We start from the raw sequence: 24,863 nt of genomic DNA, 5'->3' as shown, positions 1-24,863 counted from the left end.
TGATTTATTTTCTCTAGGTTCCACTTTTTTTCTGAAAAGGCAGCTGTACCAGGGAGAAAAAAGTGCCTGCTCCACATCCTTCTTCCTAACCTGCCCTCCAGCGGCCTGTCAATCATCTACCCTGTCCTCCTCCTCCTCCCCAGCTCCTGCTCCAAACCTCCACCCTAAAACTCTCCCGTGAAACACCGAGACGACCAAAGTTAAACCAGAGACTCTGGACGCAGTGTTCTTAGACTTTAACGCATTAGTATTGCATTTGTGTGTTATACTATACATGTGTGTCTTCAAGTTATAGTGTCTGTTAGGGGACACTCTTTTTCCATGACTTGAGCTGAAGCTGTTCTTTCCAGTGAGAGACGGGTTGCCTGTGTTATTGCAGTGAAAATATGGCTATTGCATTGGTACAGAGCACAGAATAACTGTGCCTCAAAGATATGTCCAACTTGGCTTTTGGTATTTTTCTGATTCTGCACGGCTGCTGCTTGTTGGATTGTGTTAAATGTTTAATTTCCACTTGCTTCAACTGCAGAACGATGTGCTCAAGGACAGGGTGCTTAGAGACAAAAATACAAAAAGAGAGTTTGTATGTATTGGCCTTCACTTTGCTTGGAAAAGGTTGTTTTTGGCATGAAAATTCAGTAAAATGTATTCACTGAGAAGCGCTGTCTGTTGAGGGAGAATATTCCCATGATGTAATTGTATGAAATCAGGAAACCACTGCATGTGCTGCTTTTATATTTCATATTACAATAGACAGTTATGAAATCCTTCTTATGTGAATGTAATACTTAACATTCAGTTTCATTAAAAAAAAAGATGTTAACCTGTTGTGAAATAGAATTGGTTTGAAATGAAGTAGTACTTGTTTAAATCACAATTCTGTGATTTCTAATTCATCCATCTTTTTTTTCTAAATCAATACCTTCTAAATGTCCTGCTTTGTAGTATAAAGAGGCTTTTGATATAGGCTGTGGTTGACTGAAGCGGCTGGTGGTAAAGTTGTTCCTGTTACAATACTATAGATTCAGAATGACTTGAGCTTGAAATAATATTTGAGGTCTACTGTGTTATACCGGCTGTGCAGGAGGAGCTGGTGGTGAACCATATGGCAGCGAAGATCATAGAGAACATTTGTAGCACAGAGAGCCGGTGTGCTCAGGGCTTCATCACAGCAGAGGTGGGACCTGCTCTCTGGTACCTCTTCACACACTCCACCGTGGATGCACTGAGGGTCAGCGCCATGTCAGTAAGTAACACACCTGGGCTACTCTCGGGTCATACCGATGAGCCATGTTATGGAGTATGCTTGTTTCAAATCCTCAGGTTAATGACTAAGATCCATCATTGTCCAGGCTGATTAATCGGAGTGGTTCTGTTTCTCCCATACCCGAGGCTCTGTGCAGAATAACCCGGCACTCAGCAGGAGCATTTCAGAGTGTAATTGACAAGGTTGGACTACCCAGCATCCTCGGCTGCCTGGCGTCGGGCATAAACCGCGTGCAGCAACACATGCTCACCATGTTCGCCGCCATGCTGGCCTCCGGGGCACACTTACACAGGCTGGTGCAGGACAGGGTATGTGTCCGCACACACACACACACACACACACACACACACACACTTACACACTTACACACACACACTTACACACACACACACACACACTTACACAGGCTGGTGCAGGACAGGGTATGTGTCCGCACACACACACACACAGACAGGGACACACAGATGTACACACACACACACACAGAAAATGAAATATGTATCATTCTCAGTATTTCACATATCTCTTGTGAAACTTTAAAAATAATCTCACATGATGCTAAAACATTGCTCACATTTGTAAGTGAACTCTTCAACTCCTAATTATTTATGGACACTTCACTTACACATTTAGAATAATTTATGTAAACTGGAGTTGACAGTTACATATACGCATTAATGTCTGCCCCAGTTGTTGATGTCCCAGCTTTGGCTTGTGACAAGTGAAATGTTTAATGAGCAATTTCATCAGTATGGATACTGTCTTGAAACCTTTTTGAAATCATTCAGATAAAACAACAAATTGAAGTTTAAGATCATAGGTACCTCATTTTGCCAGGCTGTTGGAGAATATCAATTTCTCCCCTCAGTTTGTTATGAGGTATGTTTACTTTTGGCTTTTTTATGCTTGTCTGAAGTGTTGTGATTTACAAGGGCACAGAGGAGACGTGTGATAACTCCACAAAGGTAGTGAACAGAAGAGCTTGAACATTAGAATCTTGTTCAAATTCAAGAAACCTAGAAATGAAACAAATTTAGAAACAAAAGCTCATTTTCTTTTTTTAGAACTGATATATCTGTAATGAATTCAGTTATTTGGAAGTCTTTTTATTTTTGTATAAATGTAAAGTTTAGTTTGTTGATTTGGATGTTTCTAATTTTCTGATGTATGTCACTGGAACATACTGTGCTATGACACAGTGTATTGAGTGCTTTGGAATGGTGGAATTAAGTACAAGTTTATTTAGGTTTAAAATCTGAAAAAAAAAGATATTCACAGAGGTGTGATATTCAAAAGGAAAAATATTCATCAGTGGATGCACAGAAATTGGATCAAAATATCTGTGATATTTGCTGCATTTACGAAAAGTCCACATTTCTTTGTGTATTTATTTATTTACATTTTATTTTTGTTAATCATAGTCAGCACACATCTAGTGTTAACTGAAGTCAGTTCTCAGGAATATCAGGGCTGCTGAAGGAACATTCTTACAGTGATGAGAATGTACAAATCTGTACAAATCTCATTCTCTGCATCGTTTTCATTATTGATTAACTGTATTTTTTAGCATGACTGTTTAATGTCCATTCAACAGAAGACTGCAGTAGAAATAAGCCCCATGACTGTGCTGTTTATGGGAGGGGGCGGGGTTAAATCACTACATTCTTATGGCCCTCCCTCTCCCTCACCTCCTCTTGACAGCTAATTGGCCATTAGTGCTGACACTGCAGCTGCTCGGCCATCTTGGGAGATGAATGCCGTCCACCGCAGCAAGATGCAGATATGAATGAACTATAAGATCTGTCCTCTGCATCTTGTCTCTCTATGTGTGTCTCTCTCTCTCCTCCTTATTCAGACATAGTCCTCCTTCCGTCCGCTCTTTCTCAACTTTTTACCTATAGTAGTTTTGGGAATTAAACATGGTCAGAGCAACTTTTTTGTTGTTTAGTTGTCCATACATTTTATCAAAGGTTTCTTAAAATAATATATTCATTGTAAATTTCCCTGGCGTTAACTTGGATTTAGATGTACATCCTGTTATGTATACAAAAGTAACGTGAAATATGTCTGGTAAGATTGGTTACAGTCGTATTCTTCAGTTAAAACAAAGCAGTTAACAGTTATAAAAGATGTGATGTTATGTTGATAATTATTTGCAAATCCTAAAGCATTTAATGAGAGACTCTATAATTTTTTGTACGTTTTGTGTGTGGATCCAACCAGCCTTTCAAAAGAGGCAGTATCAGCACATTCAGGCTTTGATGTTTCAGTTAAGAATGCAACATGCCTTGATGGGGCCCCTTGACAAATCTAAATCGTTCATTGAAATGTTTTGTATGGTAGATCATATTTTCATCACCATCAAGTAATTGTGTTAAGATTGCCTTTCGAAGGATATGGTTTTGTTTCTCATCTGTGAAAGGAGGTGAGTGGGAGTGTTGTCCGGGGGGGGGGGGGGGGGGGGTCCAGCATTTCTGAGGTGGTGCTGGGGGGGGGGGCAAAGGTAGTGTGGCCATATCCCAATTAGGAGGGTACCCTAGGTTCCCGAGGGCTTCATGGTTGAGTTGAGCTTGGCATTTTTTCACATTATAAATTTATGACATGGTCCTGTTTCATTTTTTATCTGAAGAGGTAATCAATTGGAAAATGGACTGTAGAAATTGATTTAAATGCTGCTACATACTGCCTTCAAGGCTGTCTGTGATTAGCAATGGTAATTTTGTTTGACTTGCATTCATTTACATGTAAATTTCCAATTTGACCTGGGATTTAAAAAAAGAATGAACAATTTTTAGTGCATGAAACTTACTGCATCACCTCTGCACCAATTATAAACTGGTATAGATTTCTCTCCCTAATTCCCCTGACAAATAGATGTCCAGAGAAGCACGTGTTTATTCATGCATTGTCTCACAGAATTTAAATTTCAATGAAGCACTGGCAACACAGCTAATTGGGTAAGGATGTGCAATAGTCTCAGTGTGCAGCTTGAAAATACTGTTGATGTAATTACAATTCATGCAGGGAGTTGATGCTTTTGAAATTAATTAACTCTCGTTCATATGGCGTATTTAATCTCAATGTTTCGGATTGGTTTTCCTTTGACCATTCTCCCCAATTATGCAGATAGAGGAAGTTAATCAATTCCTCTTAATTTGTTGCCCACTAAATTCTGTGGAACTCATTAGCTTATTAACCTCTGTTTTATGTCAAGTGCAGTTTGGGGGACTTTTGAATCCCCTCCAGCACCTTACAGTGTAAGTGATAGCACCTGTCAAATTAATGTCAAACAATAGGAGACTTATTCTAGGCTTAATGTCCAGAGACTCACAGCCTTTTCAGATGGCAGAATGTTCTAATGAAGCTGAGTTAACAGTCGAACGGTTCTCCTCGCAGGACTTTGTTGTGAAGATAATCCGTTCTCTGGAGAGTCCATCCTCAGTCATCCGGGCCAAGGCGTTCCTCGTGCTGCTACAGGTTCTCATGAATAACAGGGAAATGTTTCTGCTGTGCTGCAACTCCAGGTAAATACCACCAGTCCCTCCATGTTTTGTACATGTACATTACCAGAGCAATAAGAATACACACTTCCCACATTATGCACCAGGTCTGTATTATACACATAGGTGGATGGAAGCATGTGGTGTTCCTGTATTGCTGAATGTCTTACACATACACTGCATTTTAGTCTTACATTTGTATGTGGTTATTTGAAATACTGTACATTGTATATTAAAAATATATATCCCATACATTGGGTGCGAGTTTAATTTACCTTGATAAGATTACTATGCCTGAAGATGTTTTTAGGAGGTAGTTTTAAAACTGTTATGAGAGCCCTACCAAAGGTTTATTTCTGGTATTTTGTTTCATCACATGAAGTCCCCCAGAAACTGAGACAGATGGAGTTTCATGTAGACTCACACTATATTATTAGCACAGTTCAGTCATAGTGTTTGAGGGCTTTGAGCAAGAGGCCATATGCATATCATGAGAAAATGCATCTTCTTGATCACTACATCTCCTTCCCTCCACCTCCATGTATGTATAAGATGTTGCAGGTTCATGGTTAGATTTGAAATTCTGTCAAATATGTTAATTTTTAGCATTTAACTCGGCAAATACAGCAACTACGTTTGTCTTACTGCTGGTCATTTTCCACTGCCTTCTTGTAACCTGCAGATTAAGGCATTGGTACAAGTAGAATATGAGTGTATTTCCGTTAAGAGAGGTTTTGTAACACCATCAACATCTCAGCAAAACAGGTTTCTACATATTTCTTCTTTGTGCCTTGGAAATGTGTAAATTAAAGTTCATCTGTGGCATCTGCTGTGTTGAGGATGTGATTGCTGCCTGACAGGAATAGATGATGGATTAATCTTTGTCTCCTCTGTACACAGAGGTAGAAATATCTCGGGAGGCTGCATGGAAAGCTGAAATAGATGAGTTTCATTCTCCTTACTGTTTCCTTCAAATAGGTTTGCCTTTTTTCCCCAGAATGGATTTAGGCTAAGAACATTTTCTAGCCGCATAAGCTCTCGCTCAGGACTACTCTCTGTCTGCCTTCTCCCTCGCTCTACCGCTCTACATACAGTAGTTAATGCTGTTACTCAAATGGTTTCTAATAATGAAAGGAAACATTTCAGTTCAGCTTCCAAACAAAGACTTGTCTGGACCTCAGAGACTGAACGGGCTAACCTCTGTGCAGTAGAGAATGATGCAGATTCTCTACTAAATAAATATTTTAATAAATGATGATGGGCATGTTGGAAATGACACTGACCTGCAAATGCTTAACACTGCGTTGCGACTTAAATGCTGTCTGGCTTTATACAACTTTTCAGGCCCATACGTCTTTCTTGCTTTAACCTCTGTGTATTCATCCATAATACATTTGAACAAAAATGGTTAAGATCTTAATTGGTCTTATAAATGCAGTTTGTCGTCACCACCAACCTCGACGTTCAAACAGCTAGGTAGGCTCCATAGTGATTTGCTACCATCTCCCTCTTGGATGCATCTTGGTTTTCCTTTCTTGCTTTTACATTCCCATTATCTCTCTTTATGTCTCTGTTTGTCTCTTCCTCTCTGTTTGTCTCTTCCTCTCTTTCCTTCTCCACCCCTCTCTCTCTCTCTCTCTCTCTCTCTCTCCCCTACCCCCTCGTCCTCTATCTCTTTCAGACTCTTACAAGTGTTCCCCTGGTGCAGTGTGTCAGAGCTGACCCTGTTCTCCATCTCCCACAGTGAGAGCAGCTTCCTCTCCACTCTCATAAACACTTCCCTAATTAGCTCTGCAGTGTCTGCAGCGTGAAGCTCCCTCTGACAGGCTCAGGAGCCCTTCTGCAGACGCGTCAATCCAGGCACACTGCACCCAGCGTCTCGCTGCTCCGAGCAGACACGAGGAGTGTACTTAAAACCAAATGAGGGGATGCTTTTTACTTAGGCGGTCGGGGAAAATGGAAGTAACATTGTCTGTGCTATAAATCCAGTCCTCTCTGGACTTTTAGCAGAGGGCTTAGATGAATGGACCACGTAGCAATTGTGTAAAAATCTTGTGAAAATCTTTTGTATTGTGAATGTATAATAAGTTCGGAATCACTAGTGATGAATATTACATCACAATTCCATATTATCTGTTAAGCCGATGTGTCATTTTCTAGTATTTTTATATTTTTTTGCTTCATGTTGTGTCCTTGCTGGATTGTCAGAAGGCCCCATATTGTCCTCTCAGTGCCTATGGGGTCCAAGTCAAGGTTTTCCAGTGGATACATCAACTCAAAACTTTACATGGCAGAATATGTCTGCTCTATAGTGCAAGGGGTTGGTATTTCCATGCTTAAGTAGTGTTCATTTGTTTGGGAAATTCACTGAATTAGCAGATATTATTCCAGTGCAGTTACTGGATTGTTTCAGGACTGCTGTTACCCGCCAGATTCTTTATATAGCAGTTTTGAAAAGATATGTTAACTAAAATAGATTGAGTATGACCTATATGTAAAATCTCACTGCTGAAAGCTTTTTAATACAGACTTGAAAGTATAAACAGGTATACTAGTTGAAATATACACACTAACGAGTCCATGTAAAATGTTTAGAATAAGCATTAAAAGAAACGTAACGTTTTTGGTCCAGATGGACTTTGCTCACTTGCTCATAGGACTATTAAATGAACGATGGTTTGCAAAGAAAATTGAACATTGACCTGCCTGGCATGTAGAAAGAGTGTGGTGCAACCATGTTTTTTTTCTAGCTATATCGAAGAAAAGAAGAGAGATATTAAGGCAGTTAAAATGAAATGAGAACTGAGATGGCTCTGTTGTAGAGCCAGATCAATAATTTTGGTCCACTTCCACTTGGATTCGGTGTCATTGATTGACATGGCTGAACCGACATTAGACGTGGGTGTTGCCTCTTCCATTTACACTCCTGGCACTTCATGAATTCTCAGGAAAGTGTGGGAATGATTTCTTTTAACTTGATTCAGTCAGGGGTATTACACACTTTAGCACACTTTTTTCACACTGCATACTGTATTGCACCCCAGATATTTAAAGACAAGGACAATGCTTTCCTTTAAAGCATCTGTGTTCAGTTTCATGGCACACTCACCACAAGTCCAGTCCATTCAAAGTATAATGTCAGCCTAAGGCCTTGGGGCCAGTTTCCTGGACATGGATCAAACCTAATCTTGGTGCAAACTGTAATGTCAGTGGTTAATCACCATTGAAATCCACTTAGTCTAGGTGTAGTGCTAATCTTGGCCTGGGAAATCAGCTCACAGTTATTTTCTGAGATGACCATCAGTAGTGCAAACAGAATAAATGTCTTTATATTGAAAGGGAATTAAAAGTGACCTTACTATGTGCTGCATTACAACTTTCTTTAATTTATTGGGAGTTTTCAGAGTATTTTTACGTGTATGTATGTTAAAGCGTTTTATTAAATTTGCTTTACTATAACATGCTTTCTATCAGAGAATGGACCTTCACCAGTAAATGCTTGTTTCATGGTAAGATAAATTCTACTTAAGTAAAATAAACCATTTGCGGTTCTGTTTCGATTCCGAATTTTGGGTTGCTACACTGTCTCTTAGTAGTTTGGGTAAATAGTTTTAAGGCTATTCCTGAAGGGAATAGTCTTAAATGATTTTCAGATTGGATTTATCTCTCTTTAATCTGGTTTTAATTCCAGTGGTCTTCATCTCCCTTATTGTGTTTCTTCCCTCAGTCACTGCTGTGTGAACCTTGTCTGCTCTCCTTAGTCTTTTCCAGTTCTGTTGTAACTTAGCCTGACTTTAAGCCCTCGGTATCATTGCTGGGTGCACATCCCTACAACATTGGGCTGCTCTGTGCAATTTTCTCCCTGTTAGCTTTTTCATCTGTGTCTAATTTGAGAGATATGCCCCAGCAGAACACTTGTGGGGAGGGGGCAAAGCAGAGAATGTGAAGTCTAGACCTGTGACTTGTCTGGCAGAGGAAAGTTGGGGCACTGATTGCTCAGAAATGTGCTGCGCTGGTTGGAAACAAGCTAATTAACACTGCTCCTTAATAAGCACGAGGCCCAGGGCTGCGCCAGACTGTCAGCTCTGGATCAGTGATTCTCATGGCTCCCCTCCACACGCTGACACTCTCACCTTCCTGGAAAACACACTACAGCAGAGCAGTCAGTCAACCCCAGACTAGATTTGACTTCTCATTCACTAACCATCCATCCCTGGTACACAAATGAAGATAGGAGGAAGGAAATATATAATTTTCTTAAAGAAGTGAAATATGAAACCTAAATGGTCGTGGTAGTTCACGTAGACCTCATATTGAATGTAATATGGTCGAAAATAGACTTCATAAATCTGTGAAAGATTGTCCTTTGCATTGTGCTCCACGCCATCATCTTGTGGCATCAGTGTTGTCAGGTTCCTGAAAGTGCTGTTTTGATGGCTTTGCCCACAATATGCTATGTTTGACAGAATTGTTGACACACTGGTTAGAATTGTGGCATTCTAAAAACATTGAAACATATAACTTGAATATAAAGTGGTGTGTATGACAATTCTATATAATTGTATATTTATTATATAATTAGAACATAAGTGCGGAGGCATGCATGCTGTATTTAGTATATCCTAAATTGGGAGAGTGAAGTCAGGAACCAAAAATATTTTTATCCTTTAATTAATTTCTTAGTTGCCCAAGCAGGGAGTGTTGTGCTATTTGTTTTTTGTTTGTTTCTTTGTTTTGTTGATCATTATAAGAAAATTGCTTGCTTTTCTTACATCTCTGCATTTGTCCTGTTGGTTCACTCCAGACAGCTCTTTTTTTTACCTATTAGTCCATTGTCAGGTTTTATATACATTATTCTACAAAAAAACATAGTTCAGCTACATTATAGCTGTCCTTCAGACACAACTCTGCAGCTTGGTTACATGCAGTGCTAGATAATAAAGGTGACTTAACTGCACTGAAGTTTCATCCATGACAGATGTCACTTTTTTCTGCTCATTAACCAAGAAATAATAATCACAAGAATCTGCTGGGCAAGTAGTTTATTACATTTTGTCTCATTACCACCTAATAATGCATTTGTGATACTTTAGCCAATTAACTAGAGACAACCACATAACGTGATAGGTTAAACATTCATATTGTGTAGCTAAAAATAAAAATGTATCTCTGTGTGTATCTGCTACTCTGCTACCCAGTCAGTAAAATGACTTAAGCTTCATATAAGAAGTAGCAACTGTGTTCTCACCACAATTAAAATTCACTATGGTTTGCTTGGATGTTGCCCAAAACCACCTATCACAAGTCTTCTACAGTAGTCAGGCCTTCTTGGTTATTTTGTGGAGGGTTGAATAATTCACATTGTTTCACAGTTTTATTCCTAAATGTATCAGTTTAAAGTGTTGCAAAATATGTTTGGTGTTCTACTAACTCGTATTGATATTTTAAAGCCTTAAATTGTGTAAATAAAGTTGTGATTGTAGTGTTAAATGGAATGATGTAGTTGTAGGCCATATCACACCCTCTCCTTTTCCCTCAGTTAGATTGCTATTTATTGCCTACTAGACGTTGCTGTGGAATCAACACCATTTCATTTCAGTGCACCCTACTTCAGACACGGAGTGTAATTGATGAAAGACATCTTCTCTGTTTGCTAGCATCATTCCACGGTTGTGTGTCTCCGGGCTGAATAATAATGTCTTTCTGGTCTCTCTCTCAGACTGGTGATGTACATTGAGAGAGACATCCGAAAGGCCACGCCAGGGAAGGAGCAACAAAGCGGCAATGAATACCTGTCAAAATGCCTAGCCCTATTCATCCGTCACACGGTGCGAGAGCTGCCAGCCATCCTGGGTAAATCAATCACATTACACCCAAAAAAGAGAGCGAGGCGGAGGGAGAGAAAGGTAGGGATGGTAAGAAGTGTGAAGAGAGAAGGAGGTGAAGACAGGAGGAGGGGGGGTTGAACAAGAGAGTGGAGAGAGAGGGGCGGGGGTAGCAGAGGAAAACAAGTCAAAGCGTCTAGAACAGGGGCGATGAGAGCGAGCACCAGTGACTTCAGTGTCTAATTTAATCTGCCTCTCTTTTTAATTACCTTTCTGATTGAATTTAGGTGCAGAGGACCATGTATCGACCTCCTCTTGCAGTTTCAGTTGTAAATCTGTGCTGCTACATGGCTCCTCCCTAGAACCGGTTCAGACCAGCTTGTGTCCTTTCACGGGGATGTTTAGTGTTGGTTGAGGGGACGTGGGTTACCTGTCTCACAGGTCTTAGAGGCCTTGCCATCCAAAGGCTTTTTGGAAGAGCATGTTGTTTAGCCTTTAGTTATCTTGTTACTTTCTTCCTGAACAGAAATGACATCTTATCTCTTTTTTTGTTTCCTGTGGTTTTCTGTAGATGACATCCTGTCCTCGTTAGGAAGCATCGTGGGAAGAAAGCACCCCTCCACCATTCAGACTCGTCAGCTCAAACAAAGTCTCCCTATGATGGCTGTGGTACTGCACCTGCTTACGTCTCAGGTGTGTGTGTGTGTGTGTGTGTGTGTGTGTGTGTGTGTGTGTGTGTGTGTGTGTGTGTGTGTGTGTGTGTGTGTGTGTGTGCATTCATTCATGAGCAACCTGCTCTCTGTTCAATAACCCTTGACAAACACCTTTCCAGAATCTCGGGCTGTAGGTCAGGGTGTTTGAACATATGCCTGTGGCCCTGTAACCAACTTTTGTCATAAATATTGCACTTTCAAAACTGCATACGACTGGACCAGCTAGATGAACTAGAGTGAAAGAAAAAGATTAATTTGACATCTTCATCTGTACTGGCAATAATGGAGAGAGCTCTTTAATATCCGGCGCCTTTTCATTACCTGTAATCATGGAGTGTGGTGTCAAGGGGAGTTGTGAGCATGTCAGAGTGAAATGGTGCATTAAAGGTTGATCTTTTCTCATATTACATTATCCCTGCAGACAAACACACGCACATCATTGTTGGTTACCCAGTGGTGCGAAATTGGATTTAGTGCTGACATATTCAGTTGTGCTGAAATTAATATGAAAATGATATATATATCACATTGATGAGGCCTAGTTGCTGATTAAATACCTTTCTCCGTTTGGCCACAGTTTGCCATGGAGACTGAACCTCCATCAGCAGTGGCAAATTGAGTGGTCACATTTTGGGGGTAATAGCTTGTCGCTCTGATGGTTCCACTGCCATTAGCTCATGTGATCAGGTTACACTGAGACATCCATTAAAATAGACCTACAGTGGATAAGTAATAGATGAGTTTTCTCTGTGTGCACGTGTGTGTGTGTGTGTGTGTGTATGCGCGTATGTGTGCGTGTACGCAAGAATTGGTGTGTATTTTGTAGCCTGTGCATTGTAGTGGAATGTATGTGTGTGCACTTGTGTTGATTTGAATGCTATTAAAGGATTTGCTGCAGGGTATGGCTGGTAGTGCCACCAGGAGCTGAAACTGCTCTTATTTCACAGGCTTTGCTGGCCCCTTTTGCCCTGGAGCTGAGCTTGTAGTACATGCATATGCTTCTGTGGAAATGTGTGTGCTTTAGACAGATATTAGAAAGGTATACTAGCCCTTCGTGTGTGTGTGTGTGTGTGTGTGTGTGTGTGTACGCGCGCGTCCATACATGCATTCATGTCATGGGCCCTCTGTCTGGTCTTATCTGTCTCCCATCATCATCTCTGTGGCCAGTTGCAATGTTGACAGTGCACACACACACACACAGAGCGTTCATCAGTCACTCGGGTCACGCCACGGGTCACGCTGCACTGTGAGGCATATACCACACCGCCTCAATCTCACTCTGACAAGAGCCTGACCTCCTCCTCCCCCTCAGCGACTATGACCTTTCTCTCTCCATCATCGTCACACTCCTGCAGGTGCACACCTGAGCTCCCTCCGCCTTACCCTGCTTCCTCCCACAGCAGGCCCCCAGCTCCGCGCCGCTACAGCCGTACCGGGAGCGTGTACGCCGCACTGCACCGGCCGGGAACTTGTGGGGAAAAGTGGGCTGATTGTTAACTGACAGCACCAGGAGGCTTTATTAGAACCACTCTTGACTTCTTATGACTGTTAGACTAGTTGTTCCATCGGCAGCCCGAACAAATGTGGACTCAGCATTAAAATGAGCGTAAGCAGAATTGGCTCTGCCTGTTTAAACCGGCGAGCTCTTTAAGTCAGTGATAAAACATCTGAACTGTGGATACTCTGTTGGGTGGGGGGGTAAATAAATAAAATAGTCCATAAAGTAGACTGTAGGTTTGTCACGTCTGAAGCGTTTCTACCGTAACCGTTAACATGCTGCATCAGCCATGGACGACACAGCCGCACAAACTGTTACGATACGAGGGGCTGTGGCTCCACTCCAAGTTCTGGAGCTCAGCTGCCTTGGCTCAGCTGCAGCGCTCGCTTAAATGACAGTCCTACAACTCCAGGTGAGCTTGGACAAGGACCGTTCATGCTAACTGCAGCGTGGTCTCTTCCCTCAGAAAGACTTGCTGGAAAATAATAGGGAGCGATTCAAAGTGAGCCACTGTCTAATCGATTTCAATTGGATTGGCAGATCTTTCGGCCTCAGGTGGTGAATGAGGAGTTTCTCATTAAATTTGGAGCACTGTTGGTGAGTGGCTATGTCACGTCAATTCAAATCATCTAATTGAAATGGACTCATTAATGAAATGTCATCTTCTAAAGGTTCCCTGGCTCTTGTGTTAGGCACTGTGTTGATTGTCACACTTCAATGTTTCTCCTATCTTGCTTCTCTCTCTCTCTCTCTCTCTCTCTCTCTCTCTCTCTCTCTCTCTCTCTCTTCTCTCTCTCTCTCTCTCTCTCTCTCTCTCTCTCTCTCTCTCTCTCCCTTTTAAGAATCACATTACTTCAATTGACTCTAATGAGACCAGTTTGGGAAGTGCTGTAGGTAAGTTTTCCCTTTGAACAATGACGGTATATTTTGCCTGCTAATTTTCATCCTGGAGATGTCATGTCTGTACGTGGTGAATAAGCTAGTCGTTACATGGTGTAAAATGATGGACCTACCAATGTTTTTTTATAAGTAGCAGTTGGATGCTTAAAAAGAAATGGGCTCCTCGGTCTGAACGTATTGTCCAGTACGCAAGCAGCGTTCTCCTGTTTTCATGAGCAGGACAGGCGGCGTCTGAGGAGCTGATCCGGGGCTCTCTGTCTGCAGTAGAAGCCATCTCCCAGCACCCCGCCCTTCTGAGCGTCCACCACTGCACCGTGAGTACCTGCCCCTGCACACACACCACCTCTGGGCAGCTCTGTAGCCTTGTTGTGTTTTAATGCGCTGTTGTGAGTGCGAACCAGATGAGAATCAGATGACGGGCTTACAAATCTGATGCAGAATATAAATAGCTGATACCTGTCCAGATATCTAACGAAACGTGTTTGTGTTTAAGATACTTTTGCACTTTCAAATCTGCGTTAGGGTGTGAAACATTTTCTCTGGTGCTGCGTTGTCCTGATCTTATCAAAATGTTCCGTCATTTATTTTCCTATCTTGCCATTTGTACTTCTTCCCTTCACTATAACTCTTGCATTGGAGGACAAAGTATGACCACTGCAGTGTGTTCCACACCACGTTCATTAGTTCGTCCTGATCACTACTGCTTTTAGTAAATGTGCATTTTGAATTTTCTGATTGGTTGTTCTTTCATGAAACGAGATAATATAGACAAACTTTTCTCAAAAGCTGCCTTCCAAAGCCAGGCTGGGCCAGAGGTGGGCCAGGCTTGGCCAAAGGTGGGCCGGACTTGGCCAAGGGTGGGCTGGGCTTGCCAAGGGTGGGCCAGGTCCTCCGTTGGACAGTCCTGTAGAGACTCCTTTGTAGGAGCCTATTAGTCACACAGATGGAACAGGCTGTATGGTGACGCCACAAGAAACTGCCACTTGTAATTCCAGAGTGAAACTTGTGAAAATGTGAAGACGTTAAGATTGTGTGTTTTGAAGATAAGCTACCATTAAATTAAAATATATGATGGCTTGTTTTGGATTCGCTCCGGTAGCTAGCTAGCTTAGCTATCTTAAAGCATCAACAAGCTTATGTAATATGCCAAACTCAACCATTTCCAATCATTTTAATTAATCATTCAATTTACCATGCAACCATGTAAGATCAATCCATGTATGTGGGGGGGAAAAAACATTTGTGCAGAGACGAGACTCTGGGGCAGAGGCATTGTCGGCCCTTTTCGTGGTGCTGTTTATTTATTTATTTTTTTGCCTAGAGAACTATGGCTAACCGAGGGCCTCGAAGGATACATCAGATGCGCCCTCGAAATCGCTACAAATGAATATTGCATTTCTAGGCTGTATGCGAAGGACCCTTTTGGATGAGGTTGCGGAGATATGCAGCCCACCTTGACTGCAGCTTGAAGCTGTAGTTTGACTTACTGAGGCAGTGTGCTAGGCTAACCTTATATTTCGTAAGAACGAGAACTTGAACATTTTATTACCTTGGCATTATCGTAAGAAATGTTTATGGAAAGAAGATACACAGGAAAAAGTGGGAGTCAATCAGAACTCGGCATGCTTGTTATAGAAGCCCACACCTTCAGCAAGCAGCAGTTTTCTTTTGAGATTACTGCACACAGTCTTCTGGCACAAGAGAGTTATACTGCGTATCGTTTACCCGTTGTAGCCTGTTTAATGTGTTCAAGTGTAAATGTACCGAGGTGACAAGGGGCAACAGTGACCTGATGGAAGGTGCTCATCGTCGTAGGCAATTGCTGTTAGTTCTTCAGGATCCATCAGGAGCGTACCTACCCCTAGTCTCCATTCTACTGCCCCACAACCGCCCTCATCCCCCTGGAGGACATAAACGAGCCTCCACATGACTTAACAGTTTCTTCTAATGAAGATGTAGTAGGGTTGTTCAAATTTAAAAAACCCAAAATACTGAGCTAGCTTATGCACCCCAAGGTGTAGCGTGTACACACCTCAATACACTGGCGGTCGAAATTATGTTAAGAGTAATCGGGGACCGCTTTGATCCCAGGGAATGTTTAATTAAAAGTGAATTAATTAGATGTTAATTCAGTCTGAACTCAAACGTCCCAGGTTCTGCAATGTAGCAATTGATCATATACCAAAAAATTGAAACACAAATCACAAGCTTTACAACTAATAAGATTTTGATTGATTAATCAGCAATAATATGGTAAGATGCATTCAGTAATATTACTAATTGAAATGAATGAGGACTATGTTAATTAATGCCATAGGCCATCTCTGACAAAATTAGCAAAAACAAAAATTAACCAAACAAGTCTCATGATGGACCAAGTGTGATTACACAAATGATTATTGCTGGTTACACCAAGTTGTAGTGGGCATAGACGCTCCACTGGATCAGGCTGCTGGTTCACGTTTCCCTTCAGGTTCCTGCATGTGTGATGTGAGCCTGAAGGGGAATCAACCCAACCCAGCTGTCTTGGGGAGATGCTATGACTTCTCCAAAACTGTATTTGTAGTTTATTTTCACACAAATGTACTCACCGATCCACTCTTTCCACAACTGGATTCGGTTCTGCTAATGTCTTTTTGTTCTACACTCAAATACACTTAGACGATGTTATTGTTATAACATTTCTCCAACCACAACAATATATATTTTTTTTTTACTTAGAAATTCTGACTAATGAACAATCCACTGGACAACATTTGAACATATTTGTTAAAATGTGTACAAATCCCTTATGATAGAAAAACATACAACACATCAAAATGATTCAAATTTGTAGGTATTCTCTTATGTTTTGCTCTGCTGATACATATCATTGTTTCTCTCCCCATGGTACAGTCAGTGTGTAGCGTACATAAGCAATAAATATCTATATATGTGGAAAATAAATATATACTCAACGACTATAGAAAAAAATATATATATATTATAATTATAATATAATAACAAGTAAGCGGACAGATTATGTGTACGTTAAACTGGTATACACATGGGCCAATCAGAAGAGTACCAGGATCGCTACGGAGCTCAGGCAACCAGCAACTCAAGAAAATTACTTGGCACTGTTGGGCATTTGAAAAGGCATTCACATTTATTGACAATAGGTAAGTAAACAAATAAAACACAAAAAAATATTAGAAAGGACTGTGTCTAATTTGGGTAGAAAATAAATAAATCAAAATATTCAGGGTGATTAAATCAATATAAATTCAATGTGTGTCTTTGTGTTAATGTCCTTCTCTTTTAGTTCCACAGTTGATGGAACCATTCAGTCCATGGAGTTTACAAGATAAGTGTTCCTCCTACCAGTTCTTGTTGATATTTAGCTCAACTCAAGGAAGTTTCAATTCAATTGTTGTCCAGGGAATGTGGGAAACCCTCTAGGTTACTCTGGGAGGCTCGCCATCAATGGATTGGTCCGAATCATCCAACCAACAAAAAAACTGACCAGTGCAAGTCTAATATGTTCGTCGTTCCTCGACGAAATATTTCCCTCAGGTGTTTTTATGATTAGCAACAGGTTAATAAATATCTACTTAGACTTATTTCACTTGTTTTAACTGTTTAAATTCGTTGCTATCTGTCTTGCAGCAGGAGAACCCTCACTCTCGTCTGCTGGCAGGATGCAAAGAGAATCTAAATCTCCGTCAGCGGGAATAACTCTCCCCTTCTGTCCAAGTCGCCACCTGATTGGCTGGCTGGATTTCAGTGTACCCAATGGAAAATTTACAAAATAAATAAAATAAAAATATTATTCTTTGTAAATTTGTATTAATATCTGGAAAACTAATTTCTTAATTAAATTAGAATATTTAATTATATTTAGAATATTTAATAACAGCTTTCATATAAAAATATGGTATCCTGGTTTATAACCTGGGTTACATCCTCCCTGCCTGAATCTATGCACGTCCCTGTGCATGAACTGGCTGGACTGTAATAGGTTCTTGGGGAGAACTAAGTGAGAGATCAGAGTCTGGTAACTCAGTTAAAGCTTCAGTAAAGGCTGTGCTCAACCCATGAAATAGAGCTTGGACAATAGAAATCACTGGATTTCCCAATTGGGCATATTGCAAGCGATTAGGTCTTTCTGTTGCACGAGTAGATCGTCTGACACATTCAGGGTTGTTTGAGCTTGTATCTTGGCTTGAATTACTTGGTCTTTCTTCCAATGCAACATCAGCAGTTCCATTTTCAATTTCTACTTGAACACTTGATATACGTTTGTCAGCTTCTAGTGCAACTGACTCAGGTGAATCTTCAGGTATTTCAACTTTTTCAGTACATTCAGGTTCTGATGGTAACTCTTGTGGTAACACTGATGGTTGTAATGTTAGGTTTCCATCGTTAGTGTCTGTTGTATCTCCAACAACTGGGTTATCGACAGGAATATCAGGTAAGTACTCATCAGATTGGTTTCTTTCAGGTAAGTACTCATCAGGTTGGTGTCTTTCAGGAATCCCTCTCCTTGAAGGCATTTCATAGACGGTAGTAAAACTTCTGGGTTGCATTACTGGTAGTTCTGTGAAATCTTGATACAGGGTCTCATCTTCTTCCTCCATTTCAGGAATAATAGACTCCTGTTGGACAGAGTAACGAGTGTTGTATTTTCTTGGGCTACGTGAAGTAATTGATTCTTCACCATGTGCAGGTAGGAAATTGCAAGGTAAGAGTAAGTCTCTGTGCAACGTCCTTATAGGACCATCAGCAGACTCAGGCTTGACAGTGTAGACTGGCAGATCTCTAACTTGTTTCACTACTATATGAACGTCTGGTTCCCATTTGTCTGCAAGCTTGTGTTTACCACGGAGTCGGACAGCTCTTACAAGAACTCTATCCTCAACTTCAAGCTTGGAAGCGGTAACATGCTTGTCGAATCTTGTCTTGTTAGCTTGCGCTACTTTGTCTGCATTCTGTTTGGCTAGTTTGAAACTTGCATCTAGACGTAGTTGTAGTTCACGCACATATTGAGAATGTGACTTGCGATTCCCTTGTCTCAAGGGTAACTTGAAGGCTAAATCTACAGGCAACTTGGGTTGTCGCCCAAACATCAATTCATAGGGAGTAAATCCGGTAGCATCATTCTTCGTACAATTGTAGGCGTGTACGACAGGCTTGACAAACTGTTTCCATTTGGATTTGTCTTCTTCAGAGAGGACTCCAAGAAGATTTAACAGTGTTCTGTTAAAGCGTTCAACAGGATTCCCACGAGGATGGTATGACGTTGTACGAGATTTGTGAATTCCCATGATTTGGCATAACTCCTTTATGACATGAGACTCGAAATCCGGTCCTTGGTCACTGTGTAAGCATTCAGGAATTCCATAATGGACAATGAAAGATTCCCATAAGCACTTGGCAACCGTTTGGGCCTTCTGGTTAGGTGTGGGAATTGCAACGGCATACTTGGTAAAATGGTCAGTTATTACAAGAATGTCTTTGGTGTTACTCCGGTCAGGTTCCAGAGATAGAAAATCCATACACACTAGTTCAAGCGGTCTGGTGGAAGTAATGTTTACCAAAGGTGCAGCCTTTTCTGGTAAAGTCTTCCTCCTGACACAGCGTTCACAAGTTTTGATTTTCTTTTCCACATCCTCAGCCATCTTTGGCCAATAAAATCTGGACCTTACTAAATTAAGGGTTCGTTCTAGCCCCATGTGACCCATGTCGTCATGTAAACTCTTTAGTACGACAGGCCTTAAGGACTCTGGTAAGACTAGCTGATATATAGGGTTGTCTCCATCCATGCGTATACGATACAGAACCAGGTCTTGCAATCTCAGCTTGTTCCATTGTCGCAGGAAAAAGGTAATCTGAGGCATTTCAGCCCGAACAGTGGGAAGAACTGTTTCTCCTACTTCCAATTGATGTATGACTTCTCTTAGACAAGGATCTGCTCTTTGATGGTTTTGAATTTCTTCATTGGACAGAGGTGGAATGATAGGTAGACCACTTTGTTCTGCATCCAAGAAACAATCAGGTATAGCCTCAGGTGGAACTGTTAGAGAATGAATTTGAGCCACTGTGTCACTATCTTGATGGTAATCATCCACAATGTGTCGAATGAAGTGTTTTTCACAGAGTGCTTTCACAACATCTGGACTCATGCAAACTTCTCCCTCATCCAAATGAGTGTGAACAAACTGATGGATTCGCTCTTGCTCCCTTTGAGAGATGACATCATTGGCTAACCCACCATGGGGTCGTCTGGAGAGACCATCAGCGTCAGAGTTTGCTTGTCCGGCTCTGTACTTGAGTCTGAAATTGAATGTGGATAATGCAGCTAACCATCTGTAACTGGTGGCATCCATTTTGGCTGTTGTAAGGATGTATGTCAGCGGGTTGTTATCTGTCACAACTGTGAACAGACCCCCATACAGATAATCATGAAACTTTTCCGTGACTGCCCACTTGAGCGCTAAAAACTCTAACTTATGTGCAGGATACTTGGACTCGCTGCGTGATAAGCCTCTACTGGCGTAGGCAATGACTCTCATCTTCCCCTCCTGCTCCTGATACAAGGCCGCCCCCAGTCCTGTAGCACTGGCATCAGTGTGTAGGACATATGGACGTTGGGAATCAGCAAACCCAAGAACAGGTGCAGAAGTAAGTTTCTCAATTATCAATTGAAAGGAATTTTCACAGTCAGAAGTCCAGCGATCAGCGAATGGCTGTTTTGGATCATAATATTGCTTGTGACAATTTTTGGATTGGCTGGCTTTCTTAAGAGGTGGATATCCAGCAGTTAAGTCTGTAAGTGGTTTGACAAGACTTGAATAGTTCTTGATGAAACGCCGGTAATAACCAGAAAAACCTAAGAAGGATCTGAGTTCTTTCAAGTTTTTTGGTCTTGGCCACGTCTTCAGGGCCTCTATTTTACCGGGATCGGTTTCTACACCATTCTCCGACACAATGTGGCCTAAATACCTAACAGAGGTTTGGAAGAACTTGCACTTGCTTGGTGAAAGTTTCAGTCCATACTCTCTTAAGCGGTTTAAGACATTGAACAGTCTCCTTTCATGTTCCTCGAGTGTCTGAGAAAAAATGATCAAGTCATCCAAGAAAACAAGAACCTCTTTCAGATTTAGGTCACTCATACACTTGTCCATCAGTCGTTGAAATGTACTTGGGGCGTTTGTGATCCCTTGTGGCATCCGGGAAAACTGCCAGAAACCTAGTGGACACACAAAAGCAGTTTTAGGCCTATCCTCCTCCTCAACCTCTATCTGGTAGTATCCAGACTTTAGGTCTAGAACAGAGAACCACTTTGAACCTGTAAGCGTGGAGAATGTCTCTTCCATATTAGGAAGTGCATAAGCATCTTTGACTGTTTGGAGATTTAACTTCCTGTAGTCAATACAAAGACGAACTTCACCATTTTTCTTTCTTACTACCACTATAGGAGATGAGAAGGGAGACTCAGATTCCTCAATTACACCAGCCTGTAGCAATTCCTGAAGATGTTTTCGGACTGCATCCAGGTCTTGGGGATGAATTGGTCTTGCTCTGTGCTTGAAAGGGGTTTCATCTGACAGTTTAATGTGGTGCTTGACTTTGTCTGTTCTTCCATAGTCTAGGTCATGCTGGGCGAAGACCTCAGGCATACTGTTCAACTGTCTTGTAATCCGTTCTTTCCACTCAGGTGAAATGGGAGAATCTTCAAGGTTAAAGGTCAAGTTGGAATGTTCTGACATGACTTTAGTTTGAATCAACGATGAAGGTAAGACAGCATGGACAGAGTTCAATTCAGCGATGATGCTCTTCTGGGGAATTACAATGTCATGCTCAGACTCATTTTTCACCATCACAGGAACTTTGAAGGAAGGTCTACCTGGAAGATTGATCAAGCAAGGTTTCACTAATATTCCTCCAGGTAACACTGAACAGGATGGATGCTCCACAACCATGACAGATTCAAACTTAGGTTGGCAGGCTATGATATGACCATTCAAGACTACGCTGTCACCAGCGGGAATGACTTGGGGTATCTTCCCTTGCAGCTTAACCAACCCATATGTAGGACTTTGCTGTTGTTCATGCCTAGCTTCAAGTAGTTTCAAGACAGCTTTGTACCCATAAGAAATGAAATTTCTTTCTGGAATCTTTCCATTGATTGACATGTACAAGACATCAAGAGTATTCATGCCAACAAGAACTTGGGGTTGTGTTTCAGTGTTTAGATCAGGAACAACAAGGACTAAAGTAGGAATTTCTTTTTCCATCCCAGTGAATTCTTCTGGAAAAGTAATACTTACATTTGCATATCCCAGGTAAGGTACAGCTTGGCCATTTGCTCCTTCTACCTCAAGTAAATCACCTAACGAGTTGATTTGAAGGTTAGGCAAATGCTGGTTGAAGAAAGACTGTGATATCGTGGTTACCTGCGACCCGGTGTCCAACAGACAGTTAGTTTTGACTTGGCCAATCTTTACTTCAGCAGTACACTTTGTTCCAACTAGCCCTCTAGGAATAGTATGGGAAGGCTTTACCTGTGTCTGTTCTAGCAAGCAGGTTTGTTTTCTGTTTGTGGAGTTTTTACGTCTAGTGGGACTAGAGTAAATACCAGTTTCTGTCTGTCCCTTGAGAGAAACTGTCTTCAGTTTAAATGATTTTGCTCATAATCCCAGGTTCTTTGCCTTTCTTTCAATTCTTTTCTTTTAGCAGCAACCAAAGCAGGATTTGCATCAGCTTCACAGTTGGCTATGATGTGCCCATCTTCACCACACCGGAAGCAATACCAGGGCTTTGGCTTAGAATTGGCATCTTTCTTCCCTGGTAATTTAACACTTGGTTTCTGTACACAGTCAGGTTTTGCAGATTCAGATTGGTTCCATGAACATTTTGTTTTAGGCTCAGGCTTTGAACTAGCTCTTTGCTCTTTTCTCTGTGTCAAAATTGAGGTTAGTTGGCTCTTGATTTGAGCCAACTCTTTCTTTAACTCACTCATTTCGTTTGGGACTGGTTTAACCTCAGTGCTGTTGCAGACACACTGCGACTGAACTGTTACTTTGGGTTTGAACCCAGAAAGGTGCTGTTTCCTTCGGACAACTTTGGCCTCCTGCTTGTTCTCTGCTGTACGCAGCAATAGAAGCAGTTCAGCAAATGGCGGTGGATCTTTCGCCCTGTGCTCTAATTGCAGGTCAGTAAGCAAACTGTCATTCCAACAGCCTCTGCAGAATTGTTTGAGAAGGTGCACATTCATATCACGGGTAAGAACTCCTCCAGCCCTTTCAGCAAGACTCAAAGCAGATTGTAAACGCTGCAGATAAACTGAAGGTTTTTCACCTACATCTTGTAGTGTACCCATGAATCGAGCAAACAACTCTTCTCCGTCTTCTACTGTGCCATAAGCTGAATCCAACAGCTGTAGGTAAGTAGTAGCTTCTGCTTCAAGAGGAATATGCTTAACAAGGTCAGCAGCAGGTGGAAGCAAGCTCTCCAAAATTTTCCTTACTTTGTCTCTGTCTGGAATTGATGGAATGTTAAGCATCAGTCCGACTTGAGAACGCCACGAGTCATAATCAACTTCACTGTAAGGTTTGGGGATTTTTCCAGAGAAAGCCCTTAACCTAACAGGTGAACCAGCATACAAGGAATGGTCTTCACTCCTAACAATGTGTTCCACAATAAGTTTCTGAACTTCAGGTGGATTAAGTGTGGCAGGATCAATTGTGGAAGAATCAAGCAATGATGCAGGTTTGTGCTTTGACATTGGAAGACGGCTTTCACAGTCACCCAAGGCAGGCTTCACTGAAACATCAGACAAGCTCCGAGACAAAGTTTCAGACCTTTTCTTCTCTGAAGACTTGTCAGAATGCATTGCAGGTTGCACATCGGTAGCATGCTCAGCATCAGATGAATCTACAAGTTCACCTATTTGCTCCAAAGCGTCTTTCAGAACTGCTTCCAGCTCTTTCCCACTTAACCTAGCTACTCGTTGTAGTTCACCAAGATAGGTGTTTGTAAGTTTACTACTGTACACATTAGCTAGTGCTTGTACACAGCACATGGCAGTAAGATCAGTAGTAAGTGCACGACGATAAGGCAAGTAAGGCTCTAGTGTTTGTAAAGCAGAACCATAAGTGTACTCTACGATTACTTGAGAGTGTAAATCTGAACTAGTATCATCTATTTTAAGTATTCTATTAATCGAACCATGCTCTTTTAGGAATGTGAACACTTCCTCATCTCTATCAGACCCAGTTAACCCACTAACTATGACGGAGTTAGGGACCTTCACACTATTACTTTCAATAAACTCCATGACTCTTTATTTAGTTGCGTAGCAACGTATCCCTTGATAAACAACAGTGCAAATAAATTCTTGAGTTCTTAAAACCAAGCTCCTGGCTGGCTCGCCAATTTTATGTAGCGTACATAAGCAATAAATATCTATATATGTGGAAAATAAATATATACTCAACGACTATAGAAAAAAATATATATATATTATAATTATAATATAATAACAAGTAAGCGGACAGATTATGTGTACGTTAAACTGGTATACACATGGGCCAATCAGAAGAGTACCAGGATCGCTACGGAGCTCAGGCAACCAGCAACTCAAGAAAATTACTTGGCACTGTTGGGCATTTGAAAAGGCATTCACATTTATTGACAATAGGTAAGTAAACAAATAAAACACAAAAAAATATTAGAAAGGACTGTGTCTAATTTGGGTAGAAAATAAATAAATCAAAATATTCAGGGTGATTAAATCAATATAAATTCAATGTGTGTCTTTGTGTTAATGTCCTTCTCTTTTAGTTCCACAGTTGATGGAACCATTCAGTCCATGGAGTTTACAAGATAAGTGTTCCTCCTACCAGTTCTTGTTGATATTTAGCTCAACTCAAGGAAGTTTCAATTCAATTGTTGTCCAGGGAATGTGGGAAACCCTCTAGGTTACTCTGGGAGGCTCGCCATCAATGGATTGGTCCGAATCATCCAACCAACAAAAAAACTGACCAGTGCAAGTCTAATATGTTCGTCGTTCCTCGACGAAATATTTCCCTCAGGTGTTTTTATGATTAGCAACAGGTTAATAAATATCTACTTAGACTTATTTCACTTGTTTTAACTGTTTAAATTCGTTGCTAT

General features: G+C 41.2%; 1 protein-coding gene across 1 annotated transcript in view; it reads left to right on the top strand.

Moving 5' to 3' along the window:
• The window catches only part of ulk4 (unc-51 like kinase 4), a 110,518-nt gene that overhangs the window by 21,617 nt on the left and 64,038 nt on the right, over positions 1-24,863 (top strand). Inside the window, 8 exon segments of the mRNA XM_076988554.1 lie at positions 1,085-1,246; positions 1,393-1,575; positions 4,664-4,791; positions 10,487-10,620; positions 11,164-11,285; positions 13,344-13,400; positions 13,646-13,697; positions 13,923-14,017. Coding sequence (XP_076844669.1) covers positions 1,085-1,246; positions 1,393-1,575; positions 4,664-4,791; positions 10,487-10,620; positions 11,164-11,285; positions 13,344-13,400; positions 13,646-13,697; positions 13,923-14,017 — 933 coding nt within the window.

This window comes from Brachyhypopomus gauderio, unplaced genomic scaffold (assembly GCF_052324685.1).
Source record: "Brachyhypopomus gauderio isolate BG-103 unplaced genomic scaffold, BGAUD_0.2 sc62, whole genome shotgun sequence".
Taxonomy (NCBI): Eukaryota; Metazoa; Chordata; class Actinopteri; order Gymnotiformes; family Hypopomidae; genus Brachyhypopomus; species Brachyhypopomus gauderio.
This window is presented reverse-complemented; position numbering and strand designations above follow the sequence as displayed.